Here is a 24,042-nt window from a genome sequence, read left to right as displayed (position 1 = left end):
ATTTTCTTAAGAATTTGCTATGCAGTAGCTTTCCTTAAACAAACTTTCTCAGTATTATTATTCATTCCAGTAGCTTGTTTAAGCTTACACCATTCTTTTATTTTTTATTTCCCTACGAAACACGTAACATTTCATACAATATATGAAACAATAAACAAGCACTTATAAAAGCTTTAAAAGCTTGTTGGAAGTTGGAACAAAATCAGTTCAGACACTTGCACAGCTCATGTTCCAAAACTCAACCTCATGCTCAAGAACACTTAGTAGAGCAACTTCAGCATTCTTCAGCTCATCGTCAGAAGCTTTCTGCAGGTGTAGATTGGCAATGTTCTGAAGAGATTGGCAATACTGACCAAAACCCTCATTTCCCCATCTTTCACAAGTCTCCTTCAATTCTTGTGGGGTTTGGGATCCTTCTCCAAGACAGTGAGCAAAGCTCTCTTGATACACTGCTTCAATGGCCCAAAATGCTGTAATAACCACAGAATATTCCACCTCTGGCCTCGTCAAACTATCCAGCAACCTGTCACAGCATCCATGTCATAAGACTTAGCTATGTTAAGTTAATGTGACAAAATAACAAAATATCATTAAATGATTTTCGTCAATATTAAGTTCCATAAGAAAATGTATCTGTGTTAGAAAAAATCCAAATACAAACTTGGTCTTAGAAAGATTGAGTCCTCTTGGAATACTGTGCTCTTTCTAATTACATATTTTGCTACTATCTAAATTCATGTTTTTAAGTCCTTTATGATATTATCAAATGTATATCTTTGGACCTTTAATCCCAAATTCCCAATCCAATACCATACCTTCCATAAAATTTTTGTCCACCACTTATTGTGTTTCCACTTTCCATATAATAGTACAAATGGACTATGATGATATATGATTAATATACCTACCCACAGTAGTTTTTGTTTGGCTTTTGAGGGACAACATTAGAAAGTGAAATTCCCCACTTGTCGGCTTCGTTCTTAAACCATGATATCTCATCCTTGAGAGCAGCCACACCCCCCAATATCACTTCCATGTCAGTGTTGTCATCTGATTCCTTATAAGCTTTTATCAGAACACTTGCAGCAAAAGGAACAAAAGCTCTTACGAACAAGTAGTCCTGTGCCTGCAAAATGTGTAGTATTATGTATATTATTTTTATATATAAAATAAAAATAGCAACCGGTAAATTGAAGGCTCAATTACCCGAGCCACGTAACTAATAACTACTACTACATTGAAATCGTGATCATATAATAATCAATCATGCTCATCATGCTATCAGCCACCAAAAATCAGCTATGCTTATAGAAAAATATAATAATAATTGCTTGATCATTGAACATGAACAGAAAGAGTCAAATAAAATACCAATCAGGGAAAGGAAGCTAAAATCAGAACCTTGCAAAAGGAAATAAACAAAAATAATATCTTACGAGCCATGTTTTGAAGGCAGCAATGTCGACGGTGCCATCACGAATACTAAGAATGAAAGGGTGTCTAGTCGCTCCAGTGTAAAGAAGACGGTGCTTCCTCAACCAAGCCTCGGTCATGCCGATTTTCTTCTCTTCGGCTTTTAACTTTTCTTCCATCTTCTCGTTTCTTCTGTATGTTTCTCTCACCTCACATGTAATCGGTTGTGCACTTTTTCATCTTTGACTTTGTAACTAGCAACATTAGCATAGTAAAGCATATATAAGAGTGAGTAGTAGGAATTTTCCAGTGACCAGTGGGGAATTCGGAGAGGCAGAGGCAGACGCAAAAACTATGGGCCTCAACTGTTTTTGGTCATGCTATGGGCCTCAACTTAACCAATCGTGGCATTAATATTGGGCTTTCACACCCTAAAGCCCTATTAGAATTAGAGAAGATGAGTGGAAAAATAAGGTGTAGTGAGATCCGAAGGAAGAGCTACTTCGTTCCAATAGAAGCGAGACACGTAAGAAAAGAAGCGCATCGTGACGTGTCCATCGAGGAGCGAATTCCCTCGGTGAATATAATTAGGTCCCCGCGATAATTTCCATTTCTAATCCTTAATCTGATTATATCGTCTCTCTGCATTTCATAACACCAATCATTTCCCCAACCTCTGAGCTATGATCTCTGTTTAAGTATCTGTCAACCACGCAACTCTAACTAACCAGAGAGAGAGAGAGAGAGAGAGAGAAGCCGCGTCAACGGTGTCGGTGACTGTGTGGTTGGTGGTTTTTGGTTACATCAATCTCAACGAGAGAGAGAGAGAGAGAGAGAGAGAGAGAGAGATCGCATCGGAAATGGCGGACAAGTACAACCTCAAGAACCCTGCCGTCAAGCGCATTCTCCAGGAGGTCAAGGAGATGCAATCCAACCCTTCTGATGATTTCATGAGCCTCCCGCTTGAGGTTTATTTCTCTTAATTTAGTTTTAGGTTTTATCTCTTGCTTTATTCTTGAATTCCAGTTAATCACATGGCTATCGGATAATTATTGAGACATGAAAGGGAGATTCAACGGTGAGATCTCGATATTATCGGTAGCAATTCAATTTTGTCATGTTCTATCCCCAATAAAAAATTAGTTGCCGTAATTGCTAATAATATTATCAGGTGATTCAATAGATTGATTTAGCTTGTTGATGTTTGCGAGTTGTGAATTAAAAAGGTAATTAGAAAAAAGAATTCCATTCTTGAGTGAATTCATTCCAAACATACTCTTAGAACGTCTAAATAATTTAGCTCATCGCTCTCAAGCTATGGTATAAATTCATGCATACCAGATTAGAGAAACCTCTATCGCTATGAATATTTTCTTATATTGTGTTCTCTATGGTTTCTGATTGTTTGCTCAGTCACCTATTTTTTTTTTCGCATAGTTTGCATCTTTACATACTTATTTGGAACTTGGCATCTGCTAATTAATTCTTATTGTTTTGTTTTTGGGATCTTGTATGTTTTTCCTGAACAACTTTATTATGTTTATTTTCAGGAAAATATATTTGAATGGCAATTTGCCATTAGGGGGCCTCGTGATACTGAATTTGAGGGTGGTATTTATCATGGGCGGATTCAGTTGCCAGCAGAATATCCATTCAAACCTCCTTCATTTATGCTTTTGACAGTAAGATCTTACTTAACCCTCTAGATTGAGTAGAATTTTATTTTATTTTTCATGTTGATCAGCGTATCTTGAACTTAAAAGCTCAATTCCAACATGCTTATAAGTTTCACTGTTTTCCTTTTCAGCCTAATGGTCGTTTTGAGACCCAAACCAAGATTTGCTTGAGCATCTCTAATCATCACCCTGAGCATTGGCAACCATCATGGAGCGGTAAGTTCTCCTTTCCACTCTTGACTCACCTAAATGATGCTTGACATCTCATATAGTATCTCGGTTCGCCTCTTGTATTTGTTTAATATTTCTTGTAATTTTCATGTTGAATATATTGTTTTGTATTTACTCTGTTGCCATTAGTCCGTCTCTATTTTTAATTATCCAGCGCCAACTTATTAGGAAAATACTGAACAAACTAAGTGATTGTACTGAAGGAATATTTATCAGTTTAGAAGGTGATTGTAAGCATCATTTTCATTACTTGATTGTTTCCTCATTTGCAATTTTCATTACCTTAATGAACCATAACTATAACCATTAATGCTTCACACTTTGCCTTTAATAGGAAGGTTTGTATGTTGCTGATGTGAATTTCTTTTGGCAGTAAGGACTGCTCTAGTTGCACTGATTGCATTCATGCCAACCAACCCAAATGGTGCATTGGGCTCATTAGACTACAAGAAAGAAGAGAGGCGTACATTGGCAATTAAATCCCGTGATGCAGCTCCAAGGTTTGGGACTCCTGAGCGGCAAAAACTGATTGATGAGGTAGAACAATTCTTATTATTTTCTCCCTAGTACATTATTCTGTAATATACCATGCTGATTGCTGAGTGTACCCTGTTGTCTCAGATACATGAGTATATGCTAAGCAAGGCGCCCCCAGTTCCTGAACTTAGCCCCTCACAGACTTCCGAAGAACAAGAACAACCCAGAATTGAAGAGGCCAAGGCCGAGGTTGATGTGCAAAATCCTGAGTCTTTACCTGCTGGAGAGGAGATTGTAGATCAAGCAGCTGACGAAATTGTTGAAGAACAAGAACTTCCTATCGATGCTAATCCTAATCCTGCAGGAACTGAAGCTTCAACAGAGATTCCATCGGCTATCTCTAGCACTCAGTCTCTCCAAAAGTCAAATACAATGATACAAAATCTGAAACCAGAGACGAGGGTCCAAAAGCCTGATGATCGCTTGTTCACACTGGCAGCTATTGGACTTACTATAGCAATTGTTGTCCTTTTGCTGAAGAAGTTCATCAAATCCACAGAATATGGTGCGGTTTTCATGAATGGTGGGTCGTAGATGTATACGTTGCTCATGTTTTCTCCAAGATAAAGATTATTAGCCCCACGTAGTTCATAGGGTATATCAAGCTCATTAAACTCGAGTTAAATTTTATAAACCAAGTCTTGTAATTATGCTAATATGAAATATATTGCATTTCTTGTATAATATGCGGTGTCAGATATTCCTCTCGGCCACTATATGATTGGCCTATGACTTTCATGAACTTTGTATTTACCCGGGATGATGACAATTATAGGATAAACAATTTCATGGTTTACAGTTGAAAAATAGGCAAATAAAAAAAGCTTTGTTAGAGTGAGCACAAGTAAAATTTCAAGACTGTAATCCAGAATCATGTACAAGTGCAAGTTTTGAGACAATTGCTTTTCACTTTCTTCCACCATGATCTTCGATTTGTGTTATACTCTGTTATTTGTTCATGAAGCCCCGCAAAATAGAACTTTTCCGCCGCATATTCCACTCCCTCGCAAAGCCCCTTAAATAGATCACAAACATTTTTCTCCGTGCCCTTCTCACTCGCGACAATCCTTAGATGGCGAACAAGCTTCGCATCATTTTCATCGCTGATGATGTTTTTCATTAGGAACGCATAAGAAGTGAATGGCTGAACATCTTTCTGATGCTGCTCCAATGCTATCAGATTTGAGAACAGTATTTCCGTGAATTGATGAGTAACGAGTGGAGCAATTTCAAGAACACCATTGTGAAAATCTATATCTAACAAGCTCTTGGCTGTGAACCTCATCAACTTAATGCCATACTTCCGAAGCTTGGTGGCACAGATATACTTGAGATCCTCTACAGTCGGGAGTTTTTTCGACTGCGCCCTTGCATAGGTTGGTAGGTAACACTGTTGGAATAAGTCAAGCAAATGATTACCTTCTTGTCCAAACCTCATAGTAACACATTCCCTGTCTCCTGGCAGCATGTTTCTAAAGAAAAAGATTGCAAGTTCCGGGAGGGTACGATTGCATTTCACTGGAATGGGTACAATCTCAAACAACCTTTGAAGAATGATCAATGGTATTTGGTTTTCTAATAAGATCAAGTCACACCGGATATCATATAGCAACCTTGGCGTGGCGAATATGGGGTCAGCAAGGCGTCTCACACTCTTCATAGCATATTTCAACAAAAGCTCAATGATGAAACAACCATCAAGTAACATAATCTCCACAAATTCATCACTTGTGAGGTTGAGTTCTTCTGCATAGAAATTCCGTGCTGTCTTCTCTGACTCTCTCAATGCCTTCAAACATTCATGCAAACTTGCTTCCATGTTCGGCTCGCGGCTGAGCAAGGTGTAGAGGTAATGCCACTTATGATCTTGCATATCTTTGAGATTTTCCTTACCATGGTGAAGAGGTCCAATTGACACTTTAGTAGGGACGTACACCTTCTGGTTTGCTTGTAGAAGCTTCCTAGGGACCCTGAAGATGGATTTCAAAGATGTAATCGCTTCGAGTTTTTCCTTAATTGATGCCACAAGATCTTTGTTAACTTCTGACATACTGATATCTGAAACATGGCCATGGTCCAGGCTTTTCAAAAGCTCCTTTGATTTGTTAATGCTGGTTTCCATGAAGTTCTTCCTTCTCTTATGCATATCCATTGATGGACACAACTCACAAGCTAAAAGGAAAAGGAAAATTGTTAGCTGAAAAAAATTTCATCATAAGGTATTGATGATAGGAAATCAGGAGTTATGGCTGAACAAAATTCAATTTCAGTTGATATTTTATACATCAAGGTTTCTGATCAATCATATTTCAAATTTGTCAGTTACATGTAAAGAATAACAGATTTAGACGATGTTAATTTTCAAAATTGTATATAGTTACTATATATTATATATTACATGGTAGAAAACAGAAACCTAAGTAACAAAAATTGGGATATTCTGTTGGAGAAGATTAAGATTTTTTTTCTCTAACAGATTAAATAAATTTGAGAGAAAAAAAAATAGTGCATAAACCTGGAGGTGGGGTCTAATTTCAATTATCTAAATTCTAAATTTCTGTTCTGCGAATCTGTTTGTTTCTTCCCTATATATCATGTGCTGTAGCGTTGCATGGGTTAATTTTATATCTTAGAAACCTCAAAGAATTTTTTTTCGCGAATCCACTGCAGCTGTTGTTAACTTGTTATATTATGTTAACCAAGTAAACTTTGGAATACTGGATAACTTGACAAGGGTGATAAGGTAAAATAATACGATAAAACAATGAATTAATAGAACAACATAATTCCAAGAACTGCATAGGCGAAGATTGATTACTTGACAAACAAATTTAGAATTGTTTACAGTAATTGATACGAGGCGGTTTCCCTTTTTCATGAGATATATATAAATTAACAGTATATTTTTTTGTCTTTAACATTTACAAAAAAATTAAAAATATTTATAAATTTTATTTTATTTTAATTTTATTTTTAAAATTTTTTATTTGTATTAAATATATCCTAATAATTAAATTTTTAGAAAAATTCAGATTAACTCGGTAATAATGTATGATAAGTTGATAATTATGTCCAATTTATTTATAATAAAAGTTGTTTTTGTAAAATTGTTATTGAATTATTCTTAAATTTTTTTTAAAAATGAACTATTAAAAATATATTTGATGTAATTTAAAAATTTTAAAGATGAAATTAAACAAAATAATTTTTAAAATTTTTAACAAATTTCAATAACAAAAAATATACTTTATCTAAATTAATAACTCCTTAATTGTTATGATTATTATATGGCATTTTAATTTGATCCTTTTCTTGGATGATGATTGAGATGCTTCAAAGAACTCTTCCACTTCCACGTGCCAACGAGAAGTTCTCAAATAGCCTTGTTCATAGGATCATTTTTATTAGCTGCAAAAATGATCACTCATGAAAAACTTGAAAGGGCTTAATATGGCTCGTTTGGCCCTGAGCAAGTGTTAACAAAAATGTTAGTACTTTCTTAAAGAAGACATTTATATATTTTTAAGTGAATATCCAACTCAACTCTTAATAAAATTTTTGAAGGGATTACGAGATTTTTAAATAAATAAAAAAATATTTTTTTTATTGTTGATTTTTATTTTTATAAAACTGATTAGTCTTTATACCAATAATAAAAAATATTTATAAAAAACTAATCAATTTCATAAAAATAAATATCAAATATAAAAATTATATTTTTTTTATTAGAGATCTTAGTGTCTTTTAATTTTTTTTTTCCATTTTTTGTTCACTTACATGTAAAGTGATTCTTTGTGGTGTAACTTGCGGGGCACTTTGAGTAAGAAATTAACAATCAACGAAAAGCCAATAAAGAGATTAAAGTAATATTCAAAACTTTCTAAAGCAGAGATTATTAAACAGTTGAAAACATTACAGTTTCATTTACTAAAATAACTTTCCTATGCAAATCACAGTCCCTTTATTTACCTGTTCAGCAATAGTCAAAGTGCTGACTAAGACAGAAATGCACTTTAGGCACCTAGTAAAAGAAAAGAGTAAATAAATAAATAAAGGAATTGTTTGTCATATATTATGTAAAGTTTTATAAAGAAGTTTTATCAAGCCTTACTGCATGAGGATTAAAATATCAATATAATACTTTGTTGAGTTATTATATTTAGTGTTAAATACAATATTTGTTTCAAATACGTATTTTCTGTGTTCAAGTAATTTAAAAATAAATAAATAAATAAAATAACTTAAGGTGAATTTAACAATTCTTGACCAATAAATAAATTTTAAAATAGTACATAGTGTTAATCATTAATATAAGGAATTATTTGAAATAATTTATATAATTACAAAATATTAAAAATTTTAAAGATTGATTTATATTTTAATATTAATAAAATTTTAAAATATTATTATAGTACTCTCTTAATATTTTCTTTCTCTCTCTCTCTCTATATATATATATAAAATTTATCTAAAAAAATTAATTTATATATCATGTCTAACAAAAATTTAAATGAATAGATTCGTATATTTTGTGTCGTGTTGTGACTTGTGACTGATTGTGTGTGTCTTAGCTCAATTCTTTTCGTACAAAAATTCCTGTTTAAAACACGACATTTTATTTCTAGTTAACAGCTGTCGCTATGTTATTCGTTATAAGTAGATAGGGAAATTGAAAAAGATACCTTGCATGTTAGCGAGATCAGTTCCATGTTAGTCGTCAGAGTAGTCATCAGCCGGGTGAAAATAGGATAGTAATAGACTCTAGCATAATGTACAAAGATGCCTTTATTTTAAAAATTTTGTGTTATTTCATTGTAAGCCAATTTTATAGTACTTTTTATTTGGTATTTAATTTTTGTTTAATTTATTTTTATAATAAATTTTAAAAATTTAAATTTTTTTAATTTTTATATTTTTAAATTTAAAATTAATTATTTTTTTTAGTAATTCGACGATAATTTTTAGACAACGTAACCATCTCGTTTTCATAAAATGGGAAAAAGGACAGAATCAATGAGCCAACAACTTTATTAATATGACTCCTCGAGTTATGCCAGACCCGATAGAGAAGTAAAGTGCGATAAAGAAAAAAAGACGAACGGAATTGGAATCTGATTTTGTTTCTTTCCTTGGTGCTATAAGCGACCTCCAATTTTAATTGTGATTTCGATGCTATAAATAGTTTAAAACGCTGCTTGTTCTCAAAAATTGAAAATTCTCAAATATACAAGACTAAGCCACTTCCACAGTTCCACGCATTTTCACTTCACTGACTTTGGAGCTTTGTCTTGAATAGAACTCTCCAGAAACTTTAGGCGCTAGTAAGAGCTTCTTCTGAAGCCCTAGCGAGCAAGTAGAAAGATATTCGCGCTGAATCTGCGAGTTTCCGATGGCGTTTTGGTGGCCATTGCTTGTCTTAGCATTCGCGTACGGACTCTGCAGGTTCCTTTTCATGCTTATTCCTCCCAAGGTTCCTTCCATCGATGTTGAAGCTTCCGACGGTACTTCTCTCTCTCTCTCTCTCTCTCTCTCTCTCTCTGTTCGCTTTCTCGCTCGGAAATTTGTGGTAACGGTGAAAATGTGATGTGAATTATGATAATGACAGTGTTGGATGATGGAAACCAAGCACAGGAGAATAGCTTCATATATGTGAGTGCTATTATAGCTTAAATATTTCAAATCGCTGCATGCTTAGTTATACTCTGCTTCTGCTTTTGCTCGATAGGTAGGAATTTTGTTTTTCCTCTATTTCAAAATTGATATTCGGTATCATTTTAAAAATCGATTACGTATTGAGGTAAATATCGATCGATGCATTCAGGAACTACGTTTTCTTGTGAAGCAACGTGAGTTTTATGAGTTGCAAGTTTTGTGAAAGATGCTATACATAAAATTATTGTTAGATTCACTCGCATCTTGTTGAATATTTTGATTCAGGTTCCTCCGAGAGGAACGTCACAGCAATCTGGAAAGATAGTTCAGTGCTATGAGCCTGCGACTATGAAATATTTAGGATATGTTCCTGCATTGACGCGTGATGAGGTCAGTGATGCATATAGTATTTGTATCTATTTCTCAAATATGAAAACAAGTAGCTATTAAGAAGCACATTTTATTTTTGAATGAACATATTAGTGAACCTGTATATGCTTGTTGTGCTGAATAAATCTGGCATGTCACAGCATGTAGGTAAACGTGTAAGTTATTAATTTATTATTCCCCCTCCCTTTTCTCTCCTGATACGGATACCTGTAATGATGAATTACGCATTTAACGGAAAGCCTAGTTGAGTCCAATGTCGTGAAGTTGTCTATATTTATCCTGTTAATGATTTATAAATAGGTGCATATATATACCTGTCCTTATGTTAAAAGATGAATTAATTGTCTCCCTGGCATTCTACAAGGAGAGGACTATTCGTTCAGTGAATCAATTTTTGCAATTTGCAGATCTTAGAATACCGATTCCAAGATTTTGAATAAATTCAGAAGTAAAGCCTTGCCATATTAACTAGAAGTAACTTGCATAATATGAATAGGTCAAGGATCGTGTGGCAAAAGTAAGAAAGGCTCAAAAAATGTGGGCAAAGACCAGCTTCAAGCAAAGACGCACGTTTTTGCGTATACTGTTGAAATATATAATCAAACATCAAACGCTCATATGCGAGTAAGGACTCTTTTTTGCCATGGTCATTAGAGGAGTTTCACATGTTAGTTTTTTGTCATGATTTTTTTCTTTTACACACTGCTTGGAAATGTTAGTGGTACCGGCTGAACTTATAGTGTTGCATATTTTAGAATATTTGAAACTTGCACATTTTTAGTCATTACTGATTACCCTCTATTTTTGGTTATCCCATTGTCTATTTCATTTAGTTCAAGTAGACATGAATTGTTCTTACTGCATGAGAATTTTAACATATTCTAATTTGAGTGCTCTTATCAGAATATCTTCGCGTGATACTGGAAAGACCATGGTAGATGCCTCTTTAGGAGAAATTATGACAACTTGTGAAAAGATCAATTGGCTACTGTCAGAAGGCGAACAGTGGCTGAAGCCTGAATACCGGTAATTGCTTTAAAATAACAGAACTTAATTTACGACTTGCAATATCTACGGTCAAATTTCAGTTCATCTAAACTCATTTCCATGACCTTTCTCTTTTTGCTTTTCATGATCAAATTTTGTAGGTCTTCTGGAAGATCAATGCTTCACAAGAGAGCAAAAGTAGAATTCCACCCCCTTGGTGTTATTGGTGCCATCGTTTCATGGAATTATCCTTTCCACAATATTTTTAATCCAATGCTGACAGCTGTTTTTTCTGGAAATGGCATTGTGATTAAGGTACAAAATGTTATGCTATTAACCCATCTACAATATTTCATGGCGAAGATGCATTGTGTTGCTGCTGATATTTTTACTTGAATGCAAATAAATATTCCCCGATAATAAGAGATGTTAAAAGTTGAGAACCTTAAAAGATCGCATTCCTACTATTATAGAAGCTTTCATGAGCTTTGACCTGATTACTTAAACTTTCAGAAACATTGGTTCCTGATGCGGAATTTGTATTAATTAATATAAGCCTAGAAAAGCACTTGATGGAGAGAATTTCAGCAAATTTAAAATTGGCATGTGCATTTTCAGTTTGAGTCCCAAAGCGCTGTTGCATGGGGGCCATGTTAAAGATTTCGATGCAATTTTGAGTTTGGACCCAATACAGCTTGAAACTTTAAGGGAGTTAAAACTCCTATAGAATTTGTTTTTATGCTTTTCAATATGAAAGAAAACCATGTGCTTCTGATTGTAGATATCAGAACATGCAAGTTGGTCTGGATGCTTTTACTTCCGGATAATCCAATCTGCCCTTGCTGCAATAGGAGCGCCTGAGGACCTTGTTGAGGTCATAACAGGGTAGAACCTTCTGACTTACTATTACTCTGTCCTTTTTCCTTTTGTTCCATGGTCATGTTTGCATGTATTTATGATCTAGATTGGTCCTTTCTTTTCAGATTTGCTGAAACTGGAGAAGCGTTGGTATCTTCTGTTGATAAAGTCATATTTGTTGGATCACCTGGTGCGGGGAAGATGGTATGATTCCTCTGCCAAATCAAACGACTTCACAGTGTGTTCTCATCTAATCTAATAACTGTACTATAAGTCAACTTCCATAATTTCATTTGGATTTCTATGAAACCATTTGATATGTCATTTTATTTATATATCCAATTTCCGATTTTTTTCTTAAAAAATAAATTGCTCTATTAATATGATGTTTTATTTTTTATGCAGATAATGAGAAATGCTGCTGAGACACTTATTCCAGTTACTCTAGAGCTTGGTGGCAAAGATGTATTTATTGTTTGTGATGATGTAGATGTGGACCATGTATGATTCCCCTTCATCTGATCTAATTCCTAAAGGCTTGGGTGTTTTACCATTAATAATTGACTATTAATTGCAGATCTTATCCTTAATGCTTAATGGAATCTTCATCTTGAGAGTTATAACAGCCATTTGTCTGCTGAATATAGGTTGCGCAAATTGCTGTCAGGGCTGTTCTTCAGTCAAGTGGACAGAACTGTGCTGGGGCTGAGAGATTTTATGTCCACAGGGAGATTTATTCTTCTTTTGTCAGTAAAGTTACCAAAATCATAAAATCAGTTAGAGCTGTAAGTTTTTGACGTGTGTGTGTGTGTGTGTTTTTTTTTCTTTCCTGGAACATTTCACTAGCCAAAGTCTTATTATGCTCAAGCAACTTTCTAATAAATCAGCATAGGATCTTGAGATAGGCATCTATAGAGTTCAGGATACGTGGATTTGATACTCTATTTTGTTGAGCTTCTGCATTAGCGTTGAAGAGCAGTGAAGCACTATGCTACTAGAACTTTGCTCACTGCTTATTGAAGAAAATGCCGTTGTCGAAAACTGATATTTTTGTTGATACATGCATTTTTCACTTGATATTATTAATTTCTTTCAGGGCCCACCACTTGCTGGAAAGTATGATATGGGAGCTTTATGCATGCATGAGCATTCTGAAAAGCTTGAGGGCCTTATCAATGATGCTTTAGACAAAGGAGCCGAGATCGTTGCTCGTGGAAGTTTTGGACATATAGGTGAAGATGCTGTTGATCAATATTTTCCCCCTACTGTGATTGTGAATGTGAACCACTCAATGAGACTGATGCAAGAAGAGGTAACATAGCAACACTAATTATCTTATCAACTTTATTAGAGCTAACTTCAATGGTACTTTCCATATTTAGACTGTAACAACTTGACATTTAAATTCAGAAATATTCTCTCTATCTTTTATGCTTCGTCAACTGCTTACCCACTACATTCATCCGTGTACTTGAATCACATCTAGGCATTTGGACCAATCATGCCAATAATGAAATTTAGCTCTGACGAGGAGGTTGTCAAGCTCGCAAATGACTCAAAATATGGGCTTGGCTGCGCTGTTTTCTCAGGTTCTCAGGACCGTGCTAGAGATATAGCTTCACAAATACATTGTGGGGTTGCTGCCGTTAATGACTTTGCAGCAACGTACATGTGTCAGGTAAATTTAGTCTGAGTCTCTTGCATTTAGTTGCATACTTGTATTAACCTTTCTATAGACTCGTAGTAGTAAGTTACTCAGCCTAGATTATACTTTTCTAACTTCCATTTAAGTAAAGATGCATTACGATATTGTAGTCCCTGCCATTTGGCGGCGTAAAACATAGTGGATTTGGACGATTCGGTGGTGTAGAAGGTTTGCGAGCCTGCTGTCTTGTCAAGGCAGTTGTCGAAGATAGATGGTGGCCATTTGTCAAAACCAAGATACCTAAACCTATTCAGGTCAGTCCTGAAATCCTTTCACCATAACATTATTTTTGTAATTCACCACGAATAGAAAGAAACTACGGGCATTGTCTGCCACAGTATCCTGTCGCAGAGAATGCATTCGAATTTCAGGAATCACTGGTGGAAGCACTTTATGGACTCAACATATGGGAACGTTTGCAAGCATTAGTAAATGTTTTGAAGATGCTTACTGAGCAGAACCCTGCCGCTGAAAGCATTAAGAAGAAAAATAACTAGGTGCGAGGTATCTTAATATAGTAAAGTGGTGGTTACTTGCTAATTGCTATTGCCATTTACAAATCATGTCGAAGAGACGAAATGAATGGGGAGCATGGGGTTTACCATTTACCTGGAGATTTGGGTTGTCATTTGTCTCCAATCTTCCCCTGGGTACTCTCCTGTCCATGTCTCGTCATTTTTAACGTGAATTAGTTGGGTGCCCATTAGTTGCGGTGAATAATGATATCAGTTTTAAATCATCATATTAAGCATTTTCTTTGGATGCGCTTTCAGGTTGGGATTGAGAGCGGAGGAAGTGGCCTGCATAAGTAAAATGGAATTTACTATATAAGTCATTCCTTTCTCTTCTATTCTTTGCAAAATCTCGATTCATAAACTCATTCTTAATTTCAACAAAAAATAGTTTTTTATATTTTAAGATATTAAATTTACTTAACTTTTAGGCTTTATTTTGCTTAATAATAATAATAATAATAATAATAATAATAATAATAATAATAATAAGAGATATTTGTTACTCTGGTTGCAAATTTTCTAAAAAAATTATGTCATTTAAGATATAATTCTTTTACTCTTTGATGGACAATATAATTCTTTTACTCTTTGATAGACAATTTCGTGAAACGGTAATACAAATACTCTATCCAATTGGATTAAATGAGTTCCGTAACTAATCAACTTTATTTTAGTATACAGGTAGAGTTAATAATAAATGATACATATGTAATCTTTTCTGAGAGTGGATCCTTTTTGATGGGGAAAAAAATTAGATAGTGTTCGGTATGTGATTTCACCATTTATTGTTTTTTTCTCTTATTAATTTTTGGTTTCACTTATAAAATTAAAGGTGAGAGATTATATTTTATTTTTTTTAATAAAAAAAAATGAGATAATCCATTTCTATCTTTTCTTTTTTATTTTTTAAGAGAAATATTGCTTTCGTGTTCAACTAATTGTAATTTATTTTTTGGTTAAAAAAAGCGATGTATTTAAACCTTTTCTTATATACAAATACATTAATTTTTTAATATAACAAAAATATATACTTTTTCGGTTTAACAGTTAAATTACAATTACGTTTAATGGTGATTTATGTTAAATTTCATCAAAATTGACAATCAAGTAGGTCATAAAACAATTTTTTTTCGTATTTTCAAAAAAAAAAAAGTTATGTTCGATTAACGTGCATAGAAAACAAAGCAAATTTTCTTAATAAAATATTTTATAGATGATCTATGAAGTATGAATTTTTAAGTTAAGCTTGGTTTTTTATTCGTATCTAGTTGGAAAAACGATAGTTCTTTTTATTTGACTATCTTTTCGGCGTATAAACACTTTAACGTTTACATTTTATGTATAACTATATATAGATCTAAAAATATTGATATAATAGAAGAAAAATACTAGATAATTAATAGTTTTTCTTATATTTAAGTGAATATTAATTAATTTCTTGTTTTTTACTAAAAATATTAATTTCTAACATCCTATCAAAAGATATTATATTTTTAAATTTAGCTTTAAAATTAAGAGTATTTTTAAAATATAACTTACATTTATGTCTATTAATATTATAAATATTAAATTTTTTATCAAATTTAATTTTATAATTTATATTTATTAAAATTATTTTTATTTTAATTTACAAAATATGACTATTGTAACTTTTAGTGTTTATTCAAATGATCTTGAGATTTTTAATATTGTACATCTTAGTTTCTTAAGATTCAAAATATACAAAATAGTTTTTAACGTTGACCTCTTTTAAACAATACTATTTTTTCTCTAATTTGATCTATTTAATTAAAATTGTTTTTTTAGCATTTTTAAAATTTTTCAAAGATTGTTACAATATTTTGGTTAAAAATATTTAGGATTAGCCATTAAAAATATCAGAGTTAGTTTAAATTAAAAATATTTTTATTTTATAATTAATTTTAATATAAATCTAAAATGATTATATTTGCACAATTACTCTAACTTTTAATATTTTTTCGTACTCCAAATGACAGCATAAAAAATAGCAAGAGACTTAGATAGAAATGCAGAATAATTTTACTGAAGTGTCTGAAAATACTTTATTAAAATTATGAAAATGGTTACTAATTAACATTTACGAACCAATTTAATAGGGTTAATGAATAGGCAAGCAGGTGTAATCCTCTAACACTATCCACTTGTTTAGTGTTTATAATGGGTAATCGGATGGATGGGGCTTGTAAGGGAGGGGAGGCCCAAATGTTAGGATGAGATGGACTCCAATTTGATTTACGTCAGAGAGCCGTTATCTGATTTGTGTGTATGAAAGAATAGGATGGTATCTGTAAAGACATAGAATAGGGGTGGTATTTGTAAAAATACTCTAATGTCTAAGTCAGTAAAAATGTAAGCAGATTTTAGAGAGTATTGAAACTTAAAAATATTTGAGAGGTGTCAGTGTATTTATAATAATAAATCAATAATTACTGTTAGAGTAGTTCCACTTTTTAAGGTAGATAACCATCCCTATATCTTTAGAGGAGTTGAGATATGACTCCTGGAAGTGGGTTAAGCAATTTTAAGGACAGTTACTTATTTGAATAAGTGTTATCTGCTAACTATCTCTCGAGTCTGATTTTTTTCTAATAAAGTCTGTATCAAATCCAATCTCTTCTATAGAGGTTAATATACAGTGAAAACTAATTTTTGGATTAGGACTTTTTTAAATTATTTGGACCTGAACTATAGTATTGAGTTAGGACATGAACATTTAGTAACATACATAAATGTAAAATAACGTTTGGACAAAAAACAATAAAATTCTAATTTACATAAAAAATTAACAAATTAATTAATTAAAATAAAAATATTTTAAATATAAAATATTATTAAAATTTTATTTTTCTGTATTTTATTTTTTAAAAATATTAAAATATTAAAATTTTAGAGAATAAAAACTAAAATAATGAATTTTATTCTTTTAATTTTGATCTCAATACTTCAAAACAAATACTAACTAAAATACTTAAAATGGAACTTAAAACAAAAATTAAAATTATGCGGCCGCACATTTTTTTATACACTAAGTTCCTGTGAAAGATTTTAAAGGAAAAATTTTATATATATATATATTAAGGAAACTTTTAGACAAAATTCGCTAAATTAACCGTGCAAAAATTAACAATCCGGCACAAAGTAATTGCCTATCAGATTTTTACAGTGAATACAAGGAAATAATGTGCTACCTTTGGCTCTGCACAGTTTCTGACTTTCTGTCATTGATGACATATGAAATGGCCTTCTCCTTGGAGGGACAAACCCTAATCCAAGTTTCGTTGCAGCTTCTTTGGGTATTCACAAAAAGCCTTAGCAGTGCATAATCCGGTTACATCCACAAGTAATTTCCCATGAAATTGAATCGTCCGACTTAACACTTGCAACTTATCAGCACAATCTACCAAGACTCATTTTCTCACGACGAAGGGTACACTCTGATTCATGAACAGGAAATATTGCGCTACCTTGGCTTTTCACCGAATCGACGTCAAAGATCTGAAACGTCTTATGCTTATCGGGGTAAACATTACCCAACTCCATGGCAAACTTATAGGAACTTTACAAATAGCCTTACGTGTGCATCATTCGACTCTTAATCACACTTGTATGCGCGAGTAATTTCCCATGAAACTGAGTCGTCTAACCCATCCCGCTCACAATTTACCAGCGCAACCATAAATTTCTCTTTTTCCAACGATGAACGATACATTACTTGTTCCACCTGAAACAGAATCATCTGTTATGAATAAAAACGGATAAATTCTGTTGGAACATAAATTAAAATGTAAACTATATTATGTACATCTCCGCAGAAAAAAGGGATAGAGGAAGGTAAGGAAAAACCAACACGTTTATTTGCAGACTGCTTTTGCGTTTATTAGCATGTAATTCATCTAGACATTCAGTGTAAAAATTTACACGTTAATCTAAATATCTAATTATATTTATGCATTTAAATAATTTCATTAAAAAATATATAAATTAATTACTTTTACTTATGTAATTAATAATACACAATTGATTATCTATATAAAATTCGTTTACAATGAAAATACATAAAAATTAAATTCATATTGTAAATCTAAAATTAAGGATTGAATATAAATATATGTAATAAAATAAAACTAGAGTTTAATTTTAATACACTAATAATATAGAACATTTTACTAATATGCATTATATGATTGAATGTATGTCTAAAACAGTTTTACACTGACACACAGGGCATCAAAATTAAATTCATAAAACTATTAGTAACTATTTTATTTTGTTAGCATTTTATTATTTGTTATGGTCACACTGACAATTGGCTATAGAGAAAAAGCTATGAAGCTAAAGGAGTAATTAGTAAGTGAATTTGTTAGAAGCGGGTTGTGCCTTGAGTTCAAAGCGCTAATGCAGCCAGCTTTTCCCAGTTAGCAAAATGGCCATCTAAAAGTAACTTTACTTTCAAGAGGCAAGTGATATCAAGTTTAAGATGTTACCTCGGGAAGTTCGTCAAATTCCTCAGGAGAAATTTGGAACAGATCCATAGCCGTTTGACCAGTACACCATGCTAGAACTTTCTTACTTTCATCTGCTAAAGTAATCTTCAGATCGAAAGTACGAACTACCTCAGCACCACAGATTTTATGACAAAAGCTGCATTCTAAAAATCCACTAGGCATCTTATTGACAAAGTGACCACATAGTGTATGTGAAAATCTTGTATGAACAGAATAATATTCAATCGGATCGAGCCAGACTCGACATACCTGAAACAACATTAAGGAACAGAACATATTCATTATTGAATGATGTGATGAACACGACAAGTAAAAGGGAAAGTAGCGAACTCTTACTTGCGCATAGCTTGTCTTGTTAAAAATATCAGATAGCTGGGACAGATTATGAAGGCAATATGAGTTTATCAATGCTGGTAAGCAACTGAGATTGATGAAAGAAGCGCCAATACCATTCTCAACCCAAGATACTTCGAGACTGTCAAGTCCAAAAAAAAGGGAGAAAGACTGCATCATGTGATGAAGACAATACTTGAACCAGGGAGAATAAAGACGCGCAAACTAAACTGTTCACTGATTTAAAAAAATAAAAACAAAAAACAAAAACAAAAACTAACTGCTCAACAAGGTGTAGAAGACAACATTTTGGGGCATTAAAAAAAGTACGATCAGAAGGTCCATTTTCTTATTTTGGGTACAGGACGCAATCTATTTTACATCACAAAAGTGACAACCGGAATTCGAAAACTGGAGCCGTAGAACTTGGGACCTCTCTTCTGATCACGCTAGCATAGAAGTCTCAGTGTTGTAGCAATGCTCTGAATATATTAATTACTAGCAATGCTCTGAATATATTAATTACTAAAGGTTATCTTTCTTTTTGTCTTTTTTTCTTTTTTTTTTCAGTACCCAAAAAGTTATTAATAGCTAATAATTTTATATATATAAGCAATAAAATTCATATATCATTTATATAAATTTAAATAATATGAAATATTATTTTTAATCTTTGATGATATTATAATTATTTACTTTATCATTTAAATTTAATTTTGTTATAATTCTGTATATTTATTTATTATCGGATCAAATACTTCGATCGATAACTTACCAGTTAAACCAATAATCCATAATCCAATAACCTAATGACTTAATTAGTTCGATTTTGATAATCTGTGTCACAAATGGCCATCACCGGTTATAGGGAATCAATTTTAGCATTTGAGTTTGAATGTACTCACCGCTTTTGTTTGGACGAGATGCATGTCAAGCCAGATATAAATACAGTGTGGCCCACGCTTACTCTTCCTAATGACCTGAGATATTTAAATTAAAGAGAAATCAGATTTAGGCCTATCCTACCCTAACCCCATTTCTGCTCAAGCATAGCTCATAGGCAACACATTAGTACTGCTTGTAAACTGTGGTAATTACCAGAACTCGGAAAAATGAAGCTTTGCCCAAATCGCTCCACTACTATCAGCAATTTTTAAAGAGAAAACAGTTTCTTGTTTAGTGTCTTCTTTGATGATATCTTTAACAACTCCATAAAGGCTGACACTTGTCATCTTGTTGCGAAGGTCGACCACAAATGACTGCAAACCTTAACAGAAGTAATGAGGTTACTAATCAAACGTAAGCAGCCTATACCGGGGATTGTGAAATATAAATAGCCAGATAGCAAAACCATCTGCAGCCACACGTTGGCACTATAAAAGGAGACCTATCTACATAGGCAAGGCATATAATGAAATCATTCATGTTGACCTATTTATGTACCATAGGAGTTAAAAAAAACTATACCAGTGAGATTTAAAAAAACAAAGGGGAAAAAAAAAAGTTCCACGCCTTCTAGAAGGAAAACACGTAAAAAGCTCATAAATACTTGCCAACGAACTTATTCCAAACAATTTTTCATTCACATACTTAAAAAGGCTAAAACGTGAGAATTGAGATTCCTATTGAGATCATAACGGGTAGAAAATAGGGAAAACTTTCCCTTTTGCGTGTGTGTTGTTGGGGAGGGGGGACTCACCCGAAAAGGATAATTACTGAAATCAATGGTACCCTGAGAATCGCGGGGCAAGCTCACTTGAGAAAGCCTGAGACCCTGGCTAGGATTACATGAACTCAAGGGCCTTGAATTTTGATGACGATTCGGCGTCAATGTTACACACACCTAATCAACATAGCCGTTTAATATCATCTCAAAATGACAATAGTTCATGTTGTACCACGGAAAAGAAAAGGCACCATGAATCACCTGTTCTTCATGTTGAATGTAAGGCACCAAGTATAGTTGTGTTGCAGTTCCATATTCAAGACAAAATTCCTCACTTACTTCAGTATCACACTCAGCGGAGATTGCAATATATGGTTTGTCCAGCGCAAGCATGCTTCCCACACTGTAACCAACCATAAAATGAATTTTGTACGCATATAACAAAATACTCGATTCAGAAGTCTAACACAGTGCAAGATTAACCTGAAAAGATTTGCAAGGACAATCTGCTCACCCCACAGGAAAAACTTGAATCTGACATCATCACCATCAACAAGAGTAATCCGTTTCCCTTGTAAGCTTCCATAGCTTCCTTGAATTTCCATAGATTCAATGCCTTCAATCCTAAAAATGTGGATTGAAAGAAGGAAAGGAAGGAAGGAAGAAAGGAAATAAAAGGGAAAAAAAATGGTGAAGTGATGCTTAACAAGATTAAAACATGTATAGAGAAGTACTAATGAACTAGTAGTAAATGGTTTAAAACCTCATATCTTCACTTACATATCGTTGTAGTATCCTCATGTACACAATTTTTTTAAGTCACGGCACTGCTCAGTTAATAAATTTACAGTTTCCACAAATAACAAGAGCAAAATATATGTATATATGTATATATAACACGTATTAGCAAGCAGTTCACCTCGCATAAAATGAATATGAAGCTCCTGTGTTCACTGCATCAAGAGAAATCGAAGAGAATGAGTCCGAACAAAACTGAGCTGCTAATAGCATTGCATCATCGTCCTGATTCTGCAGTGTTAAAGAAAACAAAGTTTTATCCACAGGTGAACTACAATGATCAAATCTAAAGTGATAAATTTTAGTAGAAACTGCCAATTACCTCGTCCAATAGAATTACAAGATACTCTGTAGGCAAAAGACGTGGATAACCGGAACCTTCAGAGGCACTTCGGAGATAACAACCAGTGAGGAAAATCTCCCTCCCTCTTTTCAGAATTCCATTCTGTAGGTCTGCCATGTCATAGAATCTGCAGACAAGATATGATGTTTTCTAAATTTAAATTTACAAAATATACGCTACATGACAAGTATTCAACATGGACATCTTGTGCAAATAACAACTAGTACAAGAGAGAATATCATAAGATTGTTTCCCATGTATGTTGAATAAACTATGACACGATACATATGGCATAGAAGTACCTAAATTTTCAGTAATTCTAGGGTTAAACATTTTCAACTGGAACAGAAACAAGCAGTATGTACTATGTAGTGAACTATTGGAAAAATAGCTGGTAGTACAGAACAGAGATAGAGTGAGCTTTGACCTTGCTTGAATTAATATTACATACTGCATTTACCTACGGTGTAGATAAAGATCTATGATATTGGAGCTCCAATAATCCCCTAATGTAAGCATGTGGATGTTTGTGCCTGCAGAAAAAGCAGTTCACAATGATAAGCGTGAATCACTTAAAATGCAACTGTGCCTTTTCATTTTTAAGAGACAGATGCTCCTGTAGGCTCCAATAGACTCATAATTCATCATTTGAATATCTCCGGTAAAGTGAACTTGGCTTTAGCTTTTCACAAATGAATACACCATCAACATAATAAAAAATAATAAGAAAAATATACGGTTCAGCTCAAGCACCCGGAAGTACAAATGCATCAATAATAACAGCTTCCAGAACGCTATTCAAGGACAGGAACTTCTTCTGGTATATTGAATCAATGGTAACTGTATTTGGAAGCTTCACCCTACGATGTTCCTTCTTGAGCTGGTTGATTAACTCAAGCCTCTTCTTAGGAGCACCATTCCTGCGTTGTTCGCACCATGTCTGCAGTAACAAATTCAACAGTTTCACACACAGCATAGATCTAATTAAACTCAAAAATCATGTCGCGATAACAGATGAAATCATAACAAATCAACAATATATCAAATCAGACAGATCTCAAAAGATATAGACGAAATCAACAACTACAAATCCCTAATCTCTGCATTTCATAGCTCAAGAAACACTAGAGTTCCATGGAATCATATAATCCGAGAACGAAACTCAGCAAAATAAGGCAAAGAAATATGATGAACCTGAGAGAGTTCAGAGAGCAAGATCGCAGGAGTGACACCGCATGAATAAGCCTTGCAAGTCTTAAGGATCCGCAATACGATCCAGCTCCAGCCAGGTCCACTGGTTCCATCACCATCACCGTTTGGATCTCCTTCCAGTGACAACAGCTCTGATCTAGCGTAATCGACGAACTGGAGAAAAGGATCTTCCTCAACCTTCTCTTGATCTTCTTCGTTTTCTTCTTGACGCTGATCTACGTCCATGACGGAATCAACATCCACGTTGTAGCCACAGTCACGTCGCTCCATTATCGACTCACCGAGTTACGAGAGAACGAACTTCAAAGGAGAGGAGTCAGTTTCTGCGCTAGTGCAGTGAAAGGAGAATGTGATAGATTTTTGAATTTGTGATTGTGTTGTATCTGGCGGCTTTGGCGCGCTTTTCAATTGAAAATAAATAATGCTCGGCTTAGAAGTAGGTCTTCGTTATTTCGGCTTGCAAGTGTTTTTTTTTTTTTGGTTATAGCTTGCAAGTTTTAGTTGGGCCAACATGCTCCGAAGTCCGAACAACGTCTAGTAAGCCTGGCCCAATAATTTTAAATAAAATGTTGGAACACTTTTTTAATGAAATTAATTTTTAAATAACTAATATTTAATATTTTACATTTTAATATTATGTGAAATAATTTAATCATATCATTATACACTAGATAGCCGTGGTTTCATCTCCAAGCTGGAGAGCTCCCCGCACTCCACGCCGGTTCCACTCCCAGGTGGCGCCTCTCTTCCACGGTGGCACCTGATCCATCTGGCTCCTCGCGTTCACGGATGCATGTGCTCCTCTGTCAGTAGTCGTCAGCCATCCCTTTCACCTTCTCTCTCACGCAAAGTCGCTTCCTTTTCACCGAATCACTGAGCCAACCTTCCTCTTCATGGATCTGCTTGAATAGGTAATGATTTCGTTGAACCCTAGCAGCTTTGCTTTCTTCTTCAAATTTCGTTTCGTCTCCGGTACGAAACTTTGTCTACGAGTTGTGTTCTCCTGGAAGTTTGTTTCTCGCCGTTCATCTGGGTTACTGATTTCCCAAATTCCCGGTAAGATTGAAGATCTCAGATCAATCAATCAGGTTCATGGAAACCTATTATACTGTTGGTCCTTTTTCGTTTCGTTGATTCTGTCTATATTTGTGATGAATTTTGTTGTCGGTTCGACGATTGATCTAGGTTTTATTGTGTACG

The 24,042-nt window shown here is 33.8% G+C and overlaps 5 protein-coding genes across 6 annotated transcripts; 2 read left to right on the top strand and 3 right to left on the bottom strand.

Annotated features, from left to right (window-relative positions):
• Nucleotides 1-25: 25 nt before the first annotated feature.
• On the bottom strand, nt 26-1,676 carry LOC130978378 (probable bifunctional TENA-E protein). The gene is made up of 3 exons (XM_057902249.1): nt 1,437-1,676; nt 909-1,126; nt 26-523 (listed from the first exon to the last, which is right to left on the bottom strand). The coding sequence occupies exons 1-3, from the start codon at nt 1,590-1,592 to the stop codon at nt 208-210; spliced, it is 690 nt and encodes a 229-aa protein (XP_057758232.1). The 5' UTR covers nt 1,593-1,676; the 3' UTR covers nt 26-207.
• A 343-nt stretch (nt 1,677-2,019) lies between these two features.
• LOC130970776 (ubiquitin-conjugating enzyme E2 32) lies at nt 2,020-4,731 on the top strand. The gene is made up of 5 exons (XM_057896961.1): nt 2,020-2,381; nt 2,964-3,095; nt 3,221-3,305; nt 3,694-3,857; nt 3,942-4,731. The coding sequence occupies exons 1-5, from the start codon at nt 2,274-2,276 to the stop codon at nt 4,389-4,391; spliced, it is 939 nt and encodes a 312-aa protein (XP_057752944.1). The 5' UTR covers nt 2,020-2,273; the 3' UTR covers nt 4,392-4,731.
• On the bottom strand, nt 4,729-6,009 carry LOC130933206 (UPF0481 protein At3g47200-like). Its single transcript, XM_057862757.1, has one exon. It carries the CDS (start codon nt 6,007-6,009, stop codon nt 4,729-4,731), a length of 1,281 nt encoding a protein of 426 aa, XP_057718740.1.
• A 2,933-nt stretch (nt 6,010-8,942) lies between these two features.
• On the top strand, nt 8,943-14,717 carry LOC130960376 (aldehyde dehydrogenase 22A1-like). Of its 2 annotated transcripts, XR_009079083.1 has the most exons (15): nt 8,943-9,358; nt 9,463-9,506; nt 9,795-9,899; nt 10,396-10,523; nt 10,803-10,925; nt 11,048-11,201; nt 11,668-11,771; nt 11,870-11,948; nt 12,150-12,245; nt 12,392-12,529; nt 12,841-13,056; nt 13,231-13,422; nt 13,560-13,703; nt 13,788-14,099; nt 14,223-14,716. XR_009079083.1 is itself a non-coding variant. In XM_057885758.1 (14 exons), exons 1-14 carry the CDS (start codon nt 9,247-9,249, stop codon nt 13,944-13,946), a joined length of 1,794 nt encoding a protein of 597 aa, XP_057741741.1. In that variant the 5' UTR covers nt 8,943-9,246; the 3' UTR covers nt 13,947-14,717. The 2 variants fall into 2 exon arrangements, 1 of the variants encoding a protein (XP_057741741.1); XM_057885758.1 differs by having other exon boundaries at nt 13,788-14,717.
• Nucleotides 14,718-17,089: 2,372 nt separating this feature from the next.
• Nucleotides 17,090-23,173, bottom strand: LOC130941110 (uncharacterized). The gene is made up of 13 exons (XM_057869506.1): nt 22,825-23,173; nt 22,384-22,570; nt 22,091-22,163; nt 21,610-21,757; nt 21,409-21,518; nt 20,973-21,113; nt 20,751-20,892; nt 20,523-20,666; nt 19,922-20,082; nt 19,729-19,803; nt 18,827-18,965; nt 18,470-18,739; nt 17,090-17,706 (listed from the first exon to the last, which is right to left on the bottom strand). The coding sequence occupies exons 1-13, from the start codon at nt 23,110-23,112 to the stop codon at nt 17,578-17,580; spliced, it is 2,007 nt and encodes a 668-aa protein (XP_057725489.1). The 5' UTR covers nt 23,113-23,173; the 3' UTR covers nt 17,090-17,577.
• Nucleotides 23,174-24,042: the final 869 nt, after the last annotated feature.

The sequence above is a fragment of the Arachis stenosperma genome, chromosome 1 (assembly GCF_014773155.1).
Source record: "Arachis stenosperma cultivar V10309 chromosome 1, arast.V10309.gnm1.PFL2, whole genome shotgun sequence".
NCBI classification, from domain to species: domain Eukaryota; kingdom Viridiplantae; phylum Streptophyta; class Magnoliopsida; order Fabales; family Fabaceae; genus Arachis; species Arachis stenosperma.
The sequence above is the reverse complement of the archived record's forward strand: the minus strand, read 5'-3'. Positions and strand labels throughout refer to the sequence as shown.

Bases quoted from the DNA above. Each gene is read 5' to 3' on its own strand.
- LOC130978378 (XM_057902249.1), bottom strand. From the start codon at position 1,592: ATGGAAGAAAAGTTAAAAGCCGAAGAGAAGAAAATCGGCATGACCGAG. The intron at 1,127-1,436 runs GTAAGATATTAT...CACATTTTGCAG, and splicing joins CTGCCTTCAAAACATGGCTC to GCACAGGACTACTTGTTCGT. The intron at 524-908 runs GTAGGTATATTA...ATGCTGTGACAG, and splicing joins CCAAACAAAAACTACTGTGG to GTTGCTGGATAGTTTGACGA.
- LOC130970776 (XM_057896961.1), top strand. From the start codon at position 2,274: ATGGCGGACAAGTACAACCTCAAGAACCCTGCCGTCAAGCGCATTCTC. The intron at 2,382-2,963 runs GTTTATTTCTCT...GTTTATTTTCAG, and splicing joins TCATGAGCCTCCCGCTTGAG to GAAAATATATTTGAATGGCA. The intron at 3,096-3,220 runs GTAAGATCTTAC...TTTCCTTTTCAG, and splicing joins CTTCATTTATGCTTTTGACA to CCTAATGGTCGTTTTGAGAC.
- LOC130933206 (XM_057862757.1), bottom strand. From the start codon at position 6,009: ATGGATATGCATAAGAGAAGGAAGAACTTCATGGAAACCAGCATTAAC.
- LOC130960376 (XM_057885758.1), top strand. From the start codon at position 9,247: ATGGCGTTTTGGTGGCCATTGCTTGTCTTAGCATTCGCGTACGGACTC. The intron at 10,524-10,802 runs GTAAGGACTCTT...TGCTCTTATCAG, and splicing joins CATCAAACGCTCATATGCGA to AATATCTTCGCGTGATACTG. The intron at 11,202-11,667 runs GTACAAAATGTT...TTCTGATTGTAG, and splicing joins GAAATGGCATTGTGATTAAG to ATATCAGAACATGCAAGTTG.
- LOC130941110 (XM_057869506.1), bottom strand. From the start codon at position 23,112: ATGGAGCGACGTGACTGTGGCTACAACGTGGATGTTGATTCCGTCATG. The intron at 22,571-22,824 runs GTTCATCATATT...TTGTTACTGCAG, and splicing joins TGCTCTCTGAACTCTCTCAG to ACATGGTGCGAACAACGCAG. The intron at 20,083-20,522 runs GTGAGTCCCCCC...TAAGGTTTGCAG, and splicing joins TCAGTAATTATCCTTTTCGG to TCATTTGTGGTCGACCTTCG.